The sequence below is a fragment of the Physeter macrocephalus genome, chromosome 11 (assembly GCF_002837175.3).
Source record: "Physeter macrocephalus isolate SW-GA chromosome 11, ASM283717v5, whole genome shotgun sequence".
Lineage (NCBI taxonomy): Eukaryota > Metazoa > Chordata > Mammalia > Artiodactyla > Physeteridae > Physeter > Physeter macrocephalus.
Window position 1 is genome coordinate 41,910,786 of NC_041224.1, and position 19,585 is coordinate 41,930,370.

Sequence of the window (19,585 nt, forward strand, 5' to 3'; positions counted from 1 at the left end):
CGTACTGCAAAAAAAAAAAAAAAAAAAAAAAAAAAGGCAGAAACTAATACACCATTGTAAAGCAATTATACTCCAATAAAGATGTTAAAAAAAATAAAAGATCTACTCTCTTAGCAACTTTCGAGGATATAGTACAGTATTGTTAACTATAGTTACCATGCTGTATATTAGATCCCCAGAACTTATTCATCGTATAACTGGAAGTTTGTATCCTTTGGCCAACATCTCCCCATTCCCCCCACCCCTCAGACCCTGGCAACCACCAGTTTACTTTCTGTTTCTATGAGTTCAGCTTTTTCAGTTTCCACACATAAGTGAGTTCATACGGTATTTGTCTTTGTCTGATTCATCTCACTTAGCATAATGCCCTCAAAGTTCATCTATGTTGTTGGAAATGGCAGGATTGCCTTCTTTTTACGGCTGAATGATATTCCATTGTGTGTGTGTGTGTGTTGGTGTGTGTATTTCTTTACACGTTCATCCATTGATGGACATATCTTGACTATTGTGACTAAAGCTGCAATGAACATAAGAGTACAGATATCTCTTCAAGATAATTATTTCATTTCCTTCAGATACATACCCAGAAGTGGGATTGCTGGATCATATGATAGTTCTATTTTTAATTTTTTGAGGAACCTCCATACTGTTTTCCATAGTGGCTGCACCAATGTACATTCAGACCAACAGTGAACAAGAGTTCCCCTTTCCACATCCTTATCCACACTTATCTCTTGTCTTTTGTATAATAGCCATGCTAACAGGCGTGAGATGTTAGCTCATTGTGGGTTTGATTTGCACTTCCCAAATGATCAGTGATGTTGAGCATCTTTCCATGCACCTGTTGGCCATCTCAATCTCTTCTTTAGAAAAAAGAAGTCTATTCAGGTCCTCTGCCCATTTTTAAATCAGATTATTGGGGGGTTTTGCTCTTGGGTTGTATGAGTTCCTTATATATTTTGGAGATTAATATCTTATCATATAGATAGTTTGCAAATAGGTTACCTTTTCATTTTATTGTTTCTTTTGCTGTGCAAAAGCTTTTTAGTTTGGTGTAGTCCTACTTGTTTATTTTTGCTTTTGTTGCTTGTGCTTTTGGTGTTATATGGAGTTTTTCCCTATGTTTTCTTCTAGGACTTTTACGGTTTCAGTTCTTACATTTAAGTTTTTAATCCATTTTGAGTTAATTTTGATGAGTGGCATAAGATAGAGGTCCAAGATCATTCTTTTGCATGTGATTATCCAGTTTTCCCAGCACTATCTATTGAAGAGACTATCCTTTCCCACGGTGGAGTAATTCTGATTAGTTACACAATCAGACACACAGGAGAGTAGAGGCAGTATTCAGAGCCTTTTCGGACAGTAGGCTCTGGTTGACCAATAAAGGATGTGAGGGCCTAGGATGGACCATAATCGGGGAGAAGGCAAAGTGGTGCTTCCATAGTTGTACCGCCCCTTTGGTCTTGGGAACCATTTAAGGGAGACCTTGGCTAAAGTAAGGGCAATGTACATGCTACCCAGGAAGAATTAAGGATCCTTTGGGTCTGTTGTGTGTATTTGTGTGTGTGTGTGTGTGTGTGTGTGTGTGTGTGTGTGTGTGTATAGAGGGGCTTCTTGGTCTAGCTCAGTACTAGTTTGTTTTTTTTGGATACAGACTCATAGTAAGGAGATGTGTCCTACTTCACTTGAAGCAACACTAAAACAGGCTATCTTGGTGAGGACATTCCAGGACCGCCCAGCCAGGGTCTAGTGGTGAGCAGGGTTCTTACTCAAAAGAACATCCAGGCTCTAGCCATAGTCATAAGTCCTGGATGCTGGAGGTAGGGGGCAAAGTACTAGTCCCAGAGCCTCTTGCTTTGTGATGCTGCCTCTGGGAGCAACCTTCATTCATCCCTTCCCTGTCCCAGGAAGTGGCCAGGTGTCCATGGACCTGGTGGTGGTCCAGAACACAGTGGAGCTAGTATCTTGTGCATCAGTCCTGCATCATCATCGTACTTGGCCTCAGCAGACATGGCTGAAGTGATGTTTATCATTCTCTTCCATATGAAGAGTTTGGGGGCATTAGAGAATGGGACTGACGTTTTTCGGAACCCCAAGTGTGATGTGCTCGTCTTGGAATTTCAAGAGTAAAGTTTCCTTATGGAGATCCAGACCCCAGAAACCAGTTTCACGCAGGATGGGGTTAGGATAGCATCGTGTTTGTCCCCTAATAGCTGCTGGAAGTCTGCCTCTCTGTGTTGTGGTAATGGGGGAAATGGAAAAACAGCCTCCTGTGGGAACTTCAGAGTGAAGGAGGGAAGAGATAAGATCCATGGGAGCTCAGCAGGGCCAGGTCTGTGTAGTCACTTGCCCACTGTCCCTGCCATGGTCAGAGAAAGCCATTCAATTCTTGTGTTTTTGTCTTGCCATTGGCAAGAGCCAGGATGAGCCCACTGAGGGATGTGTGAAGGGCTTCCAAGGAGGGTCATGGCCATGATTAAACTGGGGGAGTGATATTTGGTGCAGAGCCCCAGAAGAAGAGATATGGCCGGGGACTCCTCCAAGTTAAGGGCTGTGCAGGTCTCCACCACTGGGATCCAGAACCTCCTATTCTTGGATTAAGCCTTCCTAAAATGGAGCCAGGTGTGGGACTGGTCAGTCCTCTGCTCTCCTCATCACCACCCTTAGCCTTTCCTTGTGGCTCACAGGACAGAACTCGGAGTGCCGGGGGGCAGGCAGCAAGAGGAGCCTGGCTGGCTGTCTCCAGGAGTGAGGACGGAGGTCTGGGCCAACAGGGCAAAGTGTCATTTCTGACCAGCCTTGGATGGCAGGGGTCACAGGCTCAACCCCTGGTCTGGGAACTGAGATCCCGCATGCAACACGGTACGGCCAAAAAAAAAAAAAAAAAAAAAAAAAAGGCAGAAACTAATACACCATTGTAAAGCAATTATACTCCAATAAAGATGTTAAAAAAAATAAAAGATCTACTCTCTTAGCAACTTTCGAGGATATAGTACAGTATTGTTAACTATAGTTACCATGCTGTATATTAGATCCCCAGAACTTATTCATCGTATAACTGGAAGTTTGTATCCTTTGGCCAACATCTCCCCATTCCCCCCACCCCTCAGACCCTGGCAACCACCAGTTTACTTTCTGTTTCTATGAGTTCAGCTTTTTCAGTTTCCACACATAAGTGAGTTCATACGGTATTTGTCTTTGTCTGATTCATCTCACTTAGCATAATGCCCTCAAAGTTCATCTATGTTGTTGGAAATGGCAGGATTGCCTTCTTTTTACGGCTGAATGATATTCCATTGTGTGTGTGTGTGTGTTGGTGTGTGTATTTCTTTACACGTTCATCCATTGATGGACATATCTTGACTATTGTGACTAAAGCTGCAATGAACATAAGAGTACAGATATCTCTTCAAGATAATTATTTCATTTCCTTCAGATACATACCCAGAAGTGGGATTGCTGGATCATATGATAGTTCTATTTTTAATTTTTTGAGGAACCTCCATACTGTTTTCCATAGTGGCTGCACCAATGTACATTCAGACCAACAGTGAACAAGAGTTCCCCTTTCCACATCCTTATCCACACTTATCTCTTGTCTTTTGTATAATAGCCATGCTAACAGGCGTGAGATGTTAGCTCATTGTGGGTTTGATTTGCACTTCCCAAATGATCAGTGATGTTGAGCATCTTTCCATGCACCTGTTGGCCATCTCAATCTCTTCTTTAGAAAAAAGAAGTCTATTCAGGTCCTCTGCCCATTTTTAAATCAGATTATTGGGGGGTTTTGCTCTTGGGTTGTATGAGTTCCTTATATATTTTGGAGATTAATATCTTATCATATAGATAGTTTGCAAATAGGTTACCTTTTCATTTTATTGTTTCTTTTGCTGTGCAAAAGCTTTTTAGTTTGGTGTAGTCCTACTTGTTTATTTTTGCTTTTGTTGCTTGTGCTTTTGGTGTTATATGGAGTTTTTCCCTATGTTTTCTTCTAGGACTTTTACGGTTTCAGTTCTTACATTTAAGTCTTTAATCCATTTTGAGTTAATTTTGATGAGTGGCATAAGATAGAGGTCCAAGATCATTCTTTTGCATGTGATTATCCAGTTTTCCCAGCACTATCTATTGAAGAGACTATCCTTTCCCACGGTGGAGTAATTCTGATTAGTTACACAATCAGACACACAGGAGAGTAGAGGCAGTATTCAGAGCCTTTTCGGACAGTAGGCTCTGGTTGACCAATAAAGGATGTGAGGGCCTAGGATGGACCATAATCGGGGAGAAGGCAAAGTGGTGCTTCCATAGTTGTACCGCCCCTTTGGTCTTGGGAACCATTTAAGGGAGACCTTGGCTAAAGTAAGGGCAATGTACATGCTACCCAGGAAGAATTAAGGATCCTTTGGGTCTGTTGTGTGTATTTGTGTGTGTGTGTGTGTGTGTGTGTGTGTGTGTGTGTGTGTGTATAGAGGGGCTTCTTGGTCTAGCTCAGTACTAGTTTGTTTTTTTTGGATACAGACTCATAGTAAGGAGATGTGTCCTACTTCACTTGAAGCAACACTAAAACAGGCTATCTTGGTGAGGACATTCCAGGACCGCCCAGCCAGGGTCTAGTGGTGAGCAGGGTTCTTACTCAAAAGAACATCCAGGCTCTAGCCATAGTCATAAGTCCTGGATGCTGGAGGTAGGGGGCAAAGTACTAGTCCCAGAGCCTCTTGCTTTGTGATGCTGCCTCTGGGAGCAACCTTCATTCATCCCTTCCCTGTCCCAGGAAGTGGCCAGGTGTCCATGGACCTGGTGGTGGTCCAGAACACAGTGGAGCTAGTATCTTGTGCATCAGTCCTGCATCATCATCGTACTTGGCCTCAGCAGACATGGCTGAAGTGATGTTTATCATTCTCTTCCATATGAAGAGTTTGGGGGCATTAGAGAATGGGACTGACGTTTTTCGGAACCCCAAGTGTGATGTGCTCGTCTTGGAATTTCAAGAGTAAAGTTTCCTTATGGAGATCCAGACCCCAGAAACCAGTTTCACGCAGGATGGGGTTAGGATAGCATCGTGTTTGTCCCCTAATAGCTGCTGGAAGTCTGCCTCTCTGTGTTGTGGTAATGGGGGAAATGGAAAAACAGCCTCCTGTGGGAACTTCAGAGTGAAGGAGGGAAGAGATAAGATCCATGGGAGCTCAGCAGGGCCAGGTCTGTGTAGTCACTTGCCCACTGTCCCTGCCATGGTCAGAGAAAGCCATTCAATTCTTGTGTTTTTGTCTTGCCATTGGCAAGAGCCAGGATGAGCCCACTGAGGGATGTGTGAAGGGCTTCCAAGGAGGGTCATGGCCATGATTAAACTGGGGGAGTGATATTTGGTGCAGAGCCCCAGAAGAAGAGATATGGCCGGGGACTCCTCCAAGTTAAGGGCTGTGCAGGTCTCCACCACTGGGATCCAGAACCTCCTATTCTTGGATTAAGCCTTCCTAAAATGGAGCCAGGTGTGGGACTGGTCAGTCCTCTGCTCTCCTCATCACCACCCTTAGCCTTTCCTTGTGGCTCACAGGACAGAACTCGGAGTGCCGGGGGGCAGGCAGCAAGAGGAGCCTGGCTGGCTGTCTCCAGGAGTGAGGACGGAGGTCTGGGCCAACAGGGCAAAGTGTCATTTCTGACCAGCCTTGGATGCATGGCCAAGTTCTTTTCCCTAAGGGCATGGGTAGAAAAGCTGAGTCTCTGCAGACAGAGGCTGAGAAACAAGGATGAAACTGAAGGCCTATAGCAGGAATATCCAAGGAGGGGAGTGGGACCCAGAGAATCAGTTCAGGACCTCACAGACACTAAAGGCCAGTGTGCAGAGAGGCTGAAGAAAGTGGGCTCTCTGGACATCTACCAAGGCAACGGGGCCTCCAGACATCTTCTAGAGTGGTCTATAGAGATGGTCACAGGTGTATGGCTTGAGAGGGTGGATATCACACCGCACATCAAAGTAGAAAGAAGAGAACGTGACAGGCAACAACACCAGGGGGTGTCGAGTTTGAGGTGACAGGGGCTGTTCAGGAAGGCAGCTGCAGGACTTCCCTGGCGGTCCAGTGGTTCAGACTCCACGCTTCCAATACAGGGGGTGCAGGCTCGATCCCGGGTCGGGGACTAAGATCCCACATGCTGCATGCCGCCCCCCCCCCCAGAAAAAAAAGGAAGGCAGCTGCTCCTCTAGAGCTCTGCCTCCACCTGGGGAGAGATGAGGGCCAGAGACAAGGGTTTGGAGCCATTTTCAGAGAAGGGGACGTGGAAGCTGTGAGCGTGGCTGAGATCACCCGGAGCAGGTGGAGAGTGAAGGAGGAACTATAGATGGAAGCCTGGGGAATGCCAGTGTGTGAGGAGCAGCTGAGGGAGGGAGTCAGCAAAGATTCCAGCAGGCAGTGGCCTGGGAGGAGATCACAGCTGAGCCAGGGGAGAAGGGAGGGCAAATAGGATTGAATGACACAGAGCAGTCAAGAGAGCTCAGGGCCGTGTCCATGGATTTCACAATTAGGGCTGTCAGAAAATGTTATATTGAAAAGGCAATCAGGACTATCATGGAGGTATAGTAGTTAAGACTCCACACTTTCCATGCAGGGGGCACAGGTTTGATCCGTGGTCGGGGAAATAAGATACATGCTGCACGGCACAGCCTAAATAAATAAATAAATAAAACCCAGAACTTAGAAATAAATAAATAAATAAAAGGCAATCAAAAGTGGAAATAGTGGAAAGAAAAATGAATGCCATGTCTTTATTATATAGCTTTAGAATGGTTATTGAAAGGACAGTCTGTCAGTGAAGGTCACAAAGTCCCTCACTGCAGAAAGATAAGCAAAGTCATTAGGGGCAGCCACTGAACCTGACTTCTGTGCACAACTGCAGAGCAAGTAGTTAGACAAACAGCTGGCTGCTGGCTTTGACCCCAGAAATGGAAATTAAGAGAAGCTGTTTGGATCATAAAAGTTATGGCTAGGGAGAAAAAGTGCTGAACTGTAGCTTTAAAAATGTCTTTGCTGGGCTTCCCTAGTGGCGCAGTGGTTAAGAATCCGCCTGCCAATGCAGGGGACACAGATTCGATCCCTGGTCCAGGAAGATCCCACATGCCGCGGAGCAACTAAGCCCGTGGGCCACAACTACTAGAGCCCACGCAACTACATCCCATGCTCCGCAACAAGAGAAGCCTGCGTACCACAACGAAGAGTAGCCCCCCGCTCTCTGCAACTAGAGAAAGACCGCAAGCAGCAACGAAGACCCAATGCAGCCAAGAATTAAATAAATAATTTAAAATTTTTATTTTATTGAAGTATAATTGATTTACAATGTTGTGTTAATTTCTACTGTACAGCAAAATGATTCAGTTATACATATATATTTTTTTCATATTCATTTCCATTATTTTTTTTATAACATCTTTATTGGAGTATAATTGCTTTACAATGGTGTGTTTCTGCTTTATAACTAAAGTATATTTTTATTTATTTAATTTAAAATTTTTATTTTATTGAAGTATAATTGATTTACAATGTTGTGTTAATTTCTACTGTACAGCAAAATGATTCAGTTATACATATATTTTTTTTTCATATTCATTTCCATTATGTTTTTTTATAACATCTTTATTGGAGTATAATTGCTTTACAATGGTGTGTTTCTGCTTTATAACAAAGTGAATCAGATTCCTTTTATTTATTTATTTATTTATTTATTTTTTGCGGTACGCGGGCCTCTCACTGTTGCGGCCTCTCCCGTTGCAGAGCACAGGCTCCGGATGCGCAGGCTCAGCGGCCATGGCTCACGGGCCTAGCCGCTCCGCGGCATGTGGGATCTTACCGGACCGGGGCACGAACCCGTGTCCCCTGCATCGGCAGGCGGACTCTCAACCACTGCGCCACCAGGGAAGCCCAGATTCCTTTTTAAAAAAAGTTTTTGCTTTTGTTCTTTTCCTCAAAACCTTATTGCATATGTGTTATGTTAGAAGATTTTAGTAATATTAATGTTTGACCAAATATCTAGACATGGTGGCTCAGACAAGTTGACACATAAAATCACCCATCACAATGGACAATGGATTTAAATAGACATTTCTCCAAAGAAGATATACAAATGGCAGTATATGCATGAAAAATGCCCTACACGATTAGGCATCTGGGAAATGCAGATCAAAACCACAATGAGATACTACTTTATGTCTACTAGAATGGCGTAATCCAAAAGATAGACAAAACAAATATTGATGAGGACATGGAGAAACTGAAACCCTCATACACTGGTGATAAGAATGCAAAAATGGTGCAGCCACTTTGGACAAGACTTTGGCAGTTCCTCAAAAGGTTAATCATAGAGTTACCATATTACCCAGCAATTCCACTCCTCAGAATATACCCAAGAGAAATGAAAACATATGTCCACACAAAAACTTGTAATGGATGTTAAGAGCAGCATTTTTCATAATAGCCAAAAAAGTGGAAACAACCCATGTATCCATCAATTGATGAATGGATAAACAAAATATGGTATATTACTACAATGGAATACTATTCAGGTATTAAAAGAATATGTTCTACAACATGGATGAACCTGGAAAACATTAAACTCAATGAAAAAAGCCAGATACCAAAATCACATATTATAGGATTCCATTTATATGAAATGTCCAGAACAGGCAAATGCTGGAGACAAAAAGTAGATTAGTAGTTATCAGGGGCTGAAGGAGTGGGTAATGGGGAGTGACTGCTGGGTATGGGGTTTCTTTTGAGGTGATGAAAGTGTTCTGGAATTAGTGGTGATGGATGCACAACTCTGTAAGTATACTAAAAATACTAAATTATAAACTTTAAACGAGTGAACTCTATGGTAACTTAATTATGTCTTAATAAAGCTATTATTTTATAAAGTACAAATGATTGCAAAAGATATCCTTTGTGGCATATTATAAATATTCACATATTCAAATTAAAATATTTGAAATAAAACTATTTTATAACCTTTTTAAATTTATTCAATGGAGTCTTAAATGCTATAGCAATTTGATATTCTTCCTCAACTATCTTTAAAAATGCAAGAACTCTTCTAAAACATTAGAAATTTTACATTGTTCTTTTTCCTCCTGAGCTAGTATTTCCATTTAACTTCTCAGAAGAATTTTGTCCTAATGTATTATTTCTCTATGCTTAGAAAGTCTTTTATTGATCATCTGTGATATTTCTCTACAAAAAAAATATACATCTATGACCTGAGATTTACATTTTTTAAATTTTCCTAGAATTATGTCTCTAAATAGCAACCTCTTTTTTCTTCTGGATTAATTTATCAATACAACTTTTAGTCACATGTAAGCAAAATAACATAATACATTACACATTTTGACAAATAACTATTAAACAAAAAAAGTAAAATGGAAATGCATTTCTTTTATTTATTTATTTATTTTATTTTACTTTTGGCTGTGATGGGTGTTCGTTTCTGTGCGAGGGCTTTCTCTAGTTGTGGCAAGCGGGGGCCACCCGTCATCGCGGTGCACGGGCCTCTCACTATCGCGGCATCTCTTGCTGCGGAGCACAGGCTCCAGACGCACAGGCTCAGTAGTTGCGGCTCACGGGCCTAGCTGCTCCGCGGCATGTGGGATCTTCCCAGACCAGGGCTCGAACCCGTGTCCCCTGCATTAGCAGGCAGATTCTCAACCACTGATCCACCAGGGAAGCCCGGAAATGCATTTCTTGATGAAGTAGATGGGGCTTTTTCCTTTCTTTAAAAAAGTTAATTTGTGTATCCATGGATGAAAATGGTATATTATAAAATGCAACAGGAATTAGTGTCAATTGTCTTTCTATTTTTCATATTGTAGATGTAAGCACTGAGCAGACTTGCTCACCTACAGAAGTAGATGGAAAAGGAAACTGCTTTATTATAACAATGCCACTCAGTTCTTTGAACTCCTTCTGAAATGCATGCCAAAAATTACATAGTAATATATCACAAAAAATCACTTTTAATCATGTATCAGTTGACACTTGATTAGATCGTCCTTCAATTTTGTTGAAAGCAAAGAACTGGAAACCACTCAGCTTACAAAAAAATTTCTTACCCATTCAATAATGTCATTCACTCTCTCAACATTGATACCAATATTTCAAATTGTCCCTTCATTTAGCCCACTGGAGGTTTTTAAATTCCAAAGCAATGAAATCTTACAGTGTAATGTAATATTCAGGATGAGTGAGAGGTATAGTTTTACTTTTTTAATAAAAAGAAGGGCTATTGTGGGCTTCCCTGGTGGCGCAGTGGTTAAGAATCCGCCTGCCAATGCAAGGGACACGGGTTCCAGCCCTGATCCGGGAAGATCCCACATGCCTCAGAGCAGCTGAGCCTGTGCGCCACAACTACTGAGCCTGCGCTCTAGAGCCCGTGAGCCACAACTACTGAAGCCCGCGCGCCTCCAGCCAGTGTTCCGCAACAAGAGAAGCCACCGCAACGAGAAGCCCGCGCACCGCAACGAAGAGTAGCTAGCCCCCGCTCGCTGCAACTAGAGAAAGCCTGTGTGCAGCAACGAGGACCCAACGCATCCAAAAATAACTAAATAAAAAAATTTATTAAAAAAAATAAAAGAAGGGCTATTGTGAAAAGATAACCTGCAGGAAGCCTCGACTGCTGGCTTATTTCCAGGCAGAGCAGCTCTGGGAAAGATTAAACATTATGCTGGACATCTGGAAACTGATACTCTTAAAACTATCCATGTCCGTGTAACCCTTGGAAAGTTTTTATGTACAGATGCCATAGTCTGAAGATCAATAGTTTAACTGCTACCCTTTGGAGAAGCCCAAATGTGGAAAAAAAAAAAGGAGGGAGAGAATGGTATCAAGAGGGAAAAAAGGTTATTTTAGGCTGGGACAGTGTATTGGTTGTCTATTGCTGCATAACAATTTTTTTTATTCCAAAATTTAGTAGCTTAAAACAATAAACATTTATTGTCTTGCATGGTTTCTGAGGGTCAAGAATCTGAGAGCAGCTCATCTGGATGATTCTGGCTGAGGGTCTCTCATGAGGCCTGATGACCACTTTCTGTTGGTCCTCCTTATGCCTGCATAATGCTTCCAACTCTCTTTGCTAACCTGCTCGCCAGCCTGGCTCACCTGTGCCTTCATGATATAATAATAATTTTTAAAAAGATAGTAAGTGTTGACAGGGATGTGGAGAAGTCAGAGCCTTCATACAATGCTGGTAGGAATGTAAAATGGTACAGCCACTTCGGAAAACAGTTTGGCAATTCTTCAGAACGTTAAACAGAGTTACCATTTGACCCAACAATCCCACTCCTAGGTATATACCCAAGGGAGATGAAAACATATATGCACACAAACACTCGTACACAAATATTTTAGCAGCATTATTTATAATAGCCAAAAGGTGAAATCAACCTAAATGAAATGGGAAACAGTGCAAATCACCTGATGAATAAACAAAATATGATATATCCATACAATAGAATATTATTCAGCCCTAAGAAGAAATGAAGTACTGACATGTGCTACAATCTGGATGAACCTTGAAAACATTATGCTAAGAAAGAAGCTGGTCACAAAAGACCACATATCATACAATTCCATTTATATGAAATGTCCAAACAGGAAAATCAGTAGAGACAGAAAATAGATTCGTGGTTGCTTAGGGCTAGTGGAAATGAGGGAGTGTGGGTGGTGATAGCTAACGGATGCAGAGTCTCTTTTTGAGGTAAGGAAAATGGTCTAAAATTGACTGTGGTGATCATTGCTCATTTTTGTGACTATACTAAAAAACCATTGACTTATACACTTTAAACAGGTGAGTTGTATGTTATGTGAGTTATGTATCAGTTGAACTATTACCAAAAACTAATATAACATAATGGCAGTTCTGTGCCGAGAAGCAAGCAAGGACTTTATAGTCCAACAGATAGTGTTCATCAAGGTCCTCCAAGAAGCAGGCACCAGATGGCATTAGATATGCAATAATTTGATTAGGGGAAACTCTTGTATGAGATAAAAAGGGGAGGAAGATGGGAAAGGCTGAGAGAGCTGTCAGACCATGATGCAAGTCTGACCCCGAGTGAAGGAGAGAAGGAAGGAGGGTTTTGAGGAATCATCCTAACCTGCCATGTCCTCTAAAAAAGGTTTGGCAAGACTGTCAAGGAGTCCTCCAGCCAAGATTTGCCTCCAGAGTAGTTTTGTGTCAATCAGAAATGGATCTGCCTTAGTGTCTCTGCTATACTTTGTCATTGGATGGAAGACGCCCACGGGAAGCATGTCCTCCGTGCAAATGTGACGATGGCTTTCGGAGTGTAGCCAAAGCCCCTGGTCAGTTGGATATCTATGGCCTCTATAGTTGGATATCTGCAAGGCACAGTCTTATGGCCACCACACACACTAAGGTTCAAATCCCAGTTCAACAACGAACTAGCCATTGACCTTGCATAAGATACCCTCTCGGAGCCACTGTTTCCTGATCTGTAAAATGGGGATAACGGTAGTGCCTACCACATAGAAGAATGTATATAAACTGCCTAGCACAGGGACTTCCCTGGTGGTCCAGGGCTTAAATGCATGGGGTGCAGGTGTGAACGCTGGTCTGGGAACTAAGATCCCACATGCTGCGTGGCCAAAAAAAAAAAAAAAAAAAAAAAGCTAAAAAATAAAATAAAGTAAAATAAACTGCCTATCAAAGAAAAAGCATACAGTAAGTGCTCAATATGTAGTAGCTACTACTAATATTGTATTTACTGCTACTATTATTTCTTTCTAGATTTTGTGTACCTCCATTAAAATAGTGGACCTCATAGTCTATACATAATGAGTACTGTTTATTTTACTTAGTATCATATAGTAAGTCTTTTTCCAAGCTATCACTTGCTCTCCCTAATATTTTAAAGGCTACATTATATTCTACAGGGTGTACATATCCTACTTTACTTAATCATTCTCCTAATCATTAGGGTTTTACAATTTTTTTTGGCTACTATAAAAAAGGTTTTGGTGGACATTTTTATATAGAAATAATTTTTTCTGCTGTATTTGAGATTTTTTCCTTAGGGTCCTGGAAGAGGACTGTTAGGTTAAAGAGTGTGAACATTTTTTTTTTTTTTGCGGTACACGGGCCTCTTACTGTTGTGGCCTCTCCCGTTGCAGAGCACAGGCTCCAGACGTGCAGGCTCAGCAGCCATGGCTCACGGGCCTAGCCACTCCACGGCATGTGGGATCTTCCCAGACCGGGGCACGAACCCGTGTCCCCTGCGTCGGCAGGCGGACTCTCAACCACTGCGCCACCAGGGAAGCCCGAGTGTGAACATCTTTAAGGCTCTTGATCCATGCTGTCACACTTGTTTTCCAGAAAGGTGGAGCCATGCATATTCTAACCAACAACATGTAAGAGTACTCACTTCACTGGACCCTTACCCAGCCTTGGGTATCAAAAGGCAAAATGGCATTGACTTATTTGTTCTCTGTTACTCATAAGGATGAACTATTTTCCAAATGTTTTTGTACAGGTAATACTATATGCAAAAGAAATTATTTTGTAAATTCTCATTGCTCAGTAACCTACTGAGATTTTTCTTTTCAATTAATTCATATAATTTGTTTAATAATAATTGCCTGAAACACTTCCTATTATTTTGCCTTTTGAGATTTTTAGGTTTTTTCAGTGTATAGAGGTCATTTGTTAGTCAAATCAAATTATGTTTTTTTTTTTCATAATTTCTCCTGTCTCTTTTAAGCTTAGGAAGCCCATCCTCCTGTAGAAAGCAAACCTTTCTTTACAGATTGTTTAAAGTGAAACTACAACTGAGCTGCTCAGATTTTTTTTTTTAATTGTGAATAAGTTGAGCCCAATCTAACGACCATCTACTGCAACGACCTTCTCATAAATGGGGTTTTGTGTTCTAGGATCCAGGGTATCCACTAAGAACGGTCCAGGAAGAATCCTGCTTGTGCAGAAGTGCTGCCCAGAGCTACGATGGAGGGGGAGGCCGGGGAGGCACCAGGGCTGGGCAGGCCCGCTGCTTCCAAGGACTTCCACTTTCATCACATGGATCTGTATGACTCTGAAGACAGACTGCAGATCTTCCCAGAAGAAGACACTCAGATGAGAAGAGAAGTAGTTCAAGCCGAAATGACCAATAAGTCAAGAGAGCCCATGAAAGGGAAGGCTCAGAGAGACCTTGAAGAGGAAGTGGATGAACTTGTCCATCTATATGGACTTGAAGATGATCACGAATTAGGGGATGAGTTTACTGACAAAAGCACGCCCAGAATAGAGGTTTCAGAATATCCTCCTTATATGATGACAGGGAGAGAGCCACTGAGGGAGCAGAGAGACTGGAGACTTAGTGGCGAGGCTGTTAAGGCTGAGGACCTGGGCTTCGGGGCATGGGGATCAGCAGGCCAGTGCCAGGACTTGCGGGAAGCCTATAGGTACACCCACGGCCATGCCAGTGAGGAGTATGAGTGCTACGTTATCCCAGAGGAGGAGGACGAGGAAGAAGCTGCCGATGTCTTCTGTGTCACTTGCAAAACTCCAATAAGAGCCTCGGAGAAGGTTTTTGATGAACACAAGGAGCATGAGGTGACCCCGCTCAGTAAAGCACTGGAAAGTGCCAAGGTAAATCGATTGCCTTAGTTCTCCTTTCTCTTGATATTGCATTTGAATCTCAAGTATGTAGGCAGGGAATAAATCTAAAATGCCTTCTACAAAAGAGAGAGAGAGAAAACATAGCATTAATGTCTTCTTGGGATCCTTTGTTTGATAGGATGAAATTCACAAAAACATGCACAAATTGGAAAAGCAGATTATCGAGATGGAAAATTTTGCAAGTCACTTGGAGGAGGTTTTCATCACTGTGGAGGTAAGAGCACGCTTGATGACCCAGTCAGATACACATTGCTTCCATCAGCTGTGTCTGGTATGAGTTAGGGAATCTGTTTTCTTGGAACATATGGTGTCAGTACTGCTCCTCTTCCCTCACCCCTCTTTCTGCCCTCCCGTAGCACACTGGGCATGTACCTGTGGAACTGATTACCTGGCAGCATTCCCTACTGAACTATTAGCTCTCATGGGCTGGGTCTTTGGTGTCTTTATAGCTCCGGTCCTACTACAAGGTAGGACTCTTTCATGGGCCAGCCTGATAAGGCACTGCAAGACACCCATCCTGTCATTGATAAGTGTTCTTTTCCTCGGCTGCCTATTTCTCACAAGATCAATAAGTTTCTGTGCCTGTCACCAAACATGTTACGGTCCCCTGGGTCGGCCTAGGAGGTGTGAAGTCTACTGCTGTGATGCCAGCATGCAACCTAGCCATCCAGATGAGGTAGCCCAGAAACAGGAGCAACTCATATGAATCAACTAAGCCCTGGGCCCCCTTCCCGTGAAGCTAGACTTTCCTCCCAACCCCCAATCTTAAAAGGGAGGGCAGCTATTCCACTAATTCCCTATGGAAGGCACAGAGAAGGGACAAGAAGCCCTTCCACATCTAAGCATAGGGTGGTGGGTGGTAGGAGGGCAAGTATACAACAGCCAGGACAGAACTCCCTACCCTCTGTACTGCCAGCTCACTCTCAGATCAGAGCAGCTTCAAGCTCAGTGAGGACTCTAAGCTCTTCCTTTTACACTCAACACTGGTGGGGGTCACCTACTGCTTTTCCCTCTCTTTCACCATTCTGAGCAAGTCTTAGAATGTGTACACAGTAGGTGCTCAGTAAATACTCCCTGAATGATTGATAAGAGCCTCTTCTTTGGAAATGTCTCTGTTACCTAATAAGGATGGTATAAATCAGAACCCACAGAGCTCTCCTGGGCTTCCAATCTCATTTAGGGGGACCAGGATTTGATATGCTTTAATTAATGTTTCTCATCCACTGCATTCCAGGATTAAGTACTGGCACAACCCTCTCTCTGCCTTCCTGCCTTTTCTCATCTATTAGGCAGCACCACCTGGCTTATTCCCCTTCCCCTGCACCTTTTTCTTAGTTGATATGAGAATCTGTGTGATCCTGATGTTTGTATAATCCAAGCATCAGGGAGTGGAGGTGAGTGTCACGAGATGTTGAGAGCTCAGGAGGGAAAGATAGGTGGGATTCTCCCAGGGCAGACATCTCCATGTTAAGGTCCAAAGTTCCAGTGGCAGGCTGACTCATCACTGGCAATCTTCCTGGTCGGTTGTCATGGTGATGGGAGGTGGCTAAAACAGAAGTGGGTGGGGTATGAGGAAGAGGATTGCAAAATGCGGCCAGCAGAGAAAGCAGTAATTCTTGTTAAGATTATTGCTGGGGTTCTAGCTGGAGACTCCTGGTCCTAGCTAACCTTTTGTCCACCTTAGCACCCTGGCAAGCGATGTTAAGACAACAGGGAGGGACTAAAACATCTCTGGATAGATACATTTTCATGCCCCAAATAACTCTGTAGTCAACATACATGCAGTGAAATGATGGCTGAGATCAACTATATCTTGCAGGAGAATTTTGGAAGACAAGAAAAAAACTTTGAGTCACATTACAATGAGATCTTGGAAACACTTGCTCAAAAATACGAAGAAAAAATACAAGCTCTAGGGGAGAAAAAGAAAGAGAAGCTGGAAGCCTTGTATGGACAGCTGGTCAGCTGTGGAGAAAATCTTGAAACCTGCAAAGAACTGATGGAAACAATAGAGGAGATGTGTCATGAAGAGAAAGTTGATTTCATTAAGGTCAGTAATGAAGTGAAATGAAATAATGAACTGAAATGACAATTATGATTAGAGTAGGTTAGATTGTCCCCTCTCTGCCTGGAGATGTTGGAACCAACTTGCACGGTCAGCATCCATTTGATTCCACTGGATGTATCACCATGATGATACATCCTTCGTCTCTCTGCACAGCTTCGCCATGAGTGGCTGAGCAGGCACATACACAGCTGACCCTTCCCTCCACCATTGCTCAGCTAATACCAGAGTCTTTGTTCATCTACCCTGGGTACCCAGAGATCTGTGCCCTCATCGTGAAGTGGGGCAAAAACAGTGCTCTGAGGGGACTTCCCTGGCAGTCCAGTGGTTAAGACTCTGCCTTCCAATGCAGGGGGCATGGGTTCGATCCCTGGTTGGGGAACTAAGATCCCACATGCCGGAGCCAAAAATTAAAACAAACAAGAAACAGTGCTCTGAGACTTTTCTGGCCATCTCAGACAGCCTCCTGGAGGTCTGGGGAGAAAGATCTCCAGGCTAAAAAGGCACCTCCTGTTTCCCAGTTACAAGTGCAGCCATTACATCTCACTTCATAAGCTCAGACATGCAAAAAAAAAAAAAAATCCATCTCTTGATACCCTTGAAATCCACTTCAATTTGACCCCAAGTCCCCATGTAGCCAGACTGTGGGAATTTCAAGCTCAGAGCTGGGGTCTCCTTTCTTTACAAGGTCCCACAGGAATATGGGGCAGCAGTGGGGTCCAGGATGTGAGGGAGGGGCCCTCAGCCTCCAGAGCTTCCTAGTTACCAAATACAGCCTTTACATTGGCCATGCCACAGTGGTCCTTCCAAGCCCAACAGCGCTTCCTTCCTGCCATGCTTGGGGTGGCCAGGGAGCCGTGACCCAAGCTGGACAGCAGGTGGGCAGGCACCATCAGAGCCCTCAGTACTACTCAGACCTTTTGAACCAATGGTTCCTCAATATCACTGTAGCTCAGTGACATAATCCAGAATGTGGAGAAAGTGATACATATGAAGATGTCTTCTCTGTTATTTATGATGGTGAGAAATTGGAAACAACCAAAATGTCCAACAGTAGAGTGAACGACGGAGCTCCTATTCAATGAACTGTTACACAGTCTTTCAAACTGATGATCCAGAAGACCATCTGTAATCTGGAAAGTGCTCACATAATGTTAATGGGAAGAAACTATACAGGTGTCATAAGAGTCATTTTTGTTAGGGCATGGGACATAGCTGATTTTTCTCTTTTACTCATTTCCAAGTTTTAACATATGTTTATATTATTATATAGTTTGAAAAAGAAATTTATTTCCAAATTCAATTCAATATTTTTTCTCTTTCTCCTCCTTTTTAGGATGCTGTGGCTATGGCTGACAGGTAATACTTTTGTTCTGACATGTATTTTCTTTTTCTGTTCCTTTTACCTCTAGATATCCAACTAGATATCAGTTCTGTCTGATACAGCATAGATATCAGTTCTGTCTGTCTGTCTAGCATATCTGTGTTATATGCTCCCAGTTTCAGCTTTGGTGTCTGCCCCTACGTGTAAATAGCACTGGCTTTGGAAGGACAGTATGGGATCACAAGGACCCTCTAGTACCAAATCTTAGAATCTCAGAGCTGGAAGGGAGCATATGATGAGGCCTAGCCTACAAGCCCAGGGTCAGATTTCCTCTCCGAGCCCCTCCTTTCACCAGGAGGAACAGAGATCATCCCCAGCATCCCCCAGCTGGGCCAGGGCCCAGACCGTGTGCTGCGGAAAGCATGCACGTTACAGAGTCAGACTGGAGTTTAAATCCTGCTACCCCCATGACCATGGGCGAGTCTAACCAGTCTAGGACCCACCTTCCTTACCTACAAACAGGGATAGCTTTATGGGAATAAAATCAGACAATGTCTGTAAAGCAACACGAACACTGAAGCTTAATAACATAAGGGTTAAGAGCATGAGTTTTGGCAAAAGACAGACATGGTTACAAATTGTGCCTCTGCTACTTACAAACTCTGTGATGGCCAGGAGCAGGCACAGAAGACCCAGAGCCCCGGTCCATGGTCATCAACTTGAGGGCACTTGACCATGTGGAGAGGGAGCCCCAGAGAGGCTGTATGTCTTTGGGGCCTGGGGTGATGTTGTGTGGGAACTCCCAGGTCAGCATCAGAGGATCTTCCAGAAGGTGTGGATCTGGGGCTCATGGGTGGACATCCTCCCACCCCCTACCCTCTGACATGACCCCACCCCTTCTCCTCTCCTCTAAGGCGTAAACCAACCTGCCCATCCCCGTGGGTGACCTCATAGGTCAGTCACTGAAGCAGATGCCAGAAGGCAGCCCGCAGCATGCTAAAATAAGGAAATAAAAGTTCAGCCAAGAGGCCTTCGTTGCTTATCACTAGTGACCCCCGAGGAGAATGCCCCTCCATTCTCGTTAATGTGTCTTTTTATACTCACAGACTTGGAAAATTCCTGAAAACAAAAACAGATGTGGAAATCTCGGCGCAGCCTGAATTTGAAGACCAGACCTTGGACTTCTCTGAGGTGGAGGAGCTTATGGGCTCCATTAACACCATCCCAGGTGCATATCTCACTTGTGTGCATACTTCACACTGGTTTCCCTGAGCTTTGAGTTAGAAATTTTGATGGCTAAAAAAAAATCATAAAGATTTAGAAACAGGCATTTTCCCCCCCACCAGCTGCATGAGCTTCATGTTTTTGTCTTTATGGCTTGTAAGGATGAAAACAGAGGCTGACCTTCCTGGGGTAAATAGCCACACTCACTCTCCAGGGTGCCAACATCTGGCCCCAGAAAGCCTAATTTACTCCAAAAGCAAGTATCCCAAATTTTATTTCGACTGTTGTATTTATGTTTCTGCCAGGTGGCT

At 43.3% G+C, this 19,585-nt stretch overlaps 1 protein-coding gene across 7 annotated transcripts in view; it reads left to right on the forward strand.

Annotated features, from left to right (window-relative positions):
* Nucleotides 1-19,585, forward strand: part of FSD2 (fibronectin type III and SPRY domain containing 2) — a 42,115-nt gene that overhangs the window by 5,055 nt on the left and 17,475 nt on the right. For 3 of the 7 annotated variants that reach the window (XM_028494921.1, XM_028494922.2, XM_028494924.1), the window contains 5 exons: nt 13,917-14,631; nt 14,780-14,875; nt 16,481-16,711; nt 18,063-18,085; nt 19,157-19,278. In XM_028494921.1, coding sequence (XP_028350722.1) covers nt 13,987-14,631; nt 14,780-14,875; nt 16,481-16,711; nt 18,063-18,085; nt 19,157-19,278 — 1,117 coding nt within the window. In that variant the 5' untranslated portion in view covers nt 13,917-13,986. Of the gene's footprint in view, nt 1-9,887; nt 14,632-14,779; nt 14,876-16,480; nt 16,712-18,062; nt 18,086-19,156; nt 19,279-19,585 lie in introns of those variants that run through there. The other 4 variants (XM_028494923.2, XM_028494925.2, XM_055087903.1 and 1 more) reach the window with 4 other exon arrangements.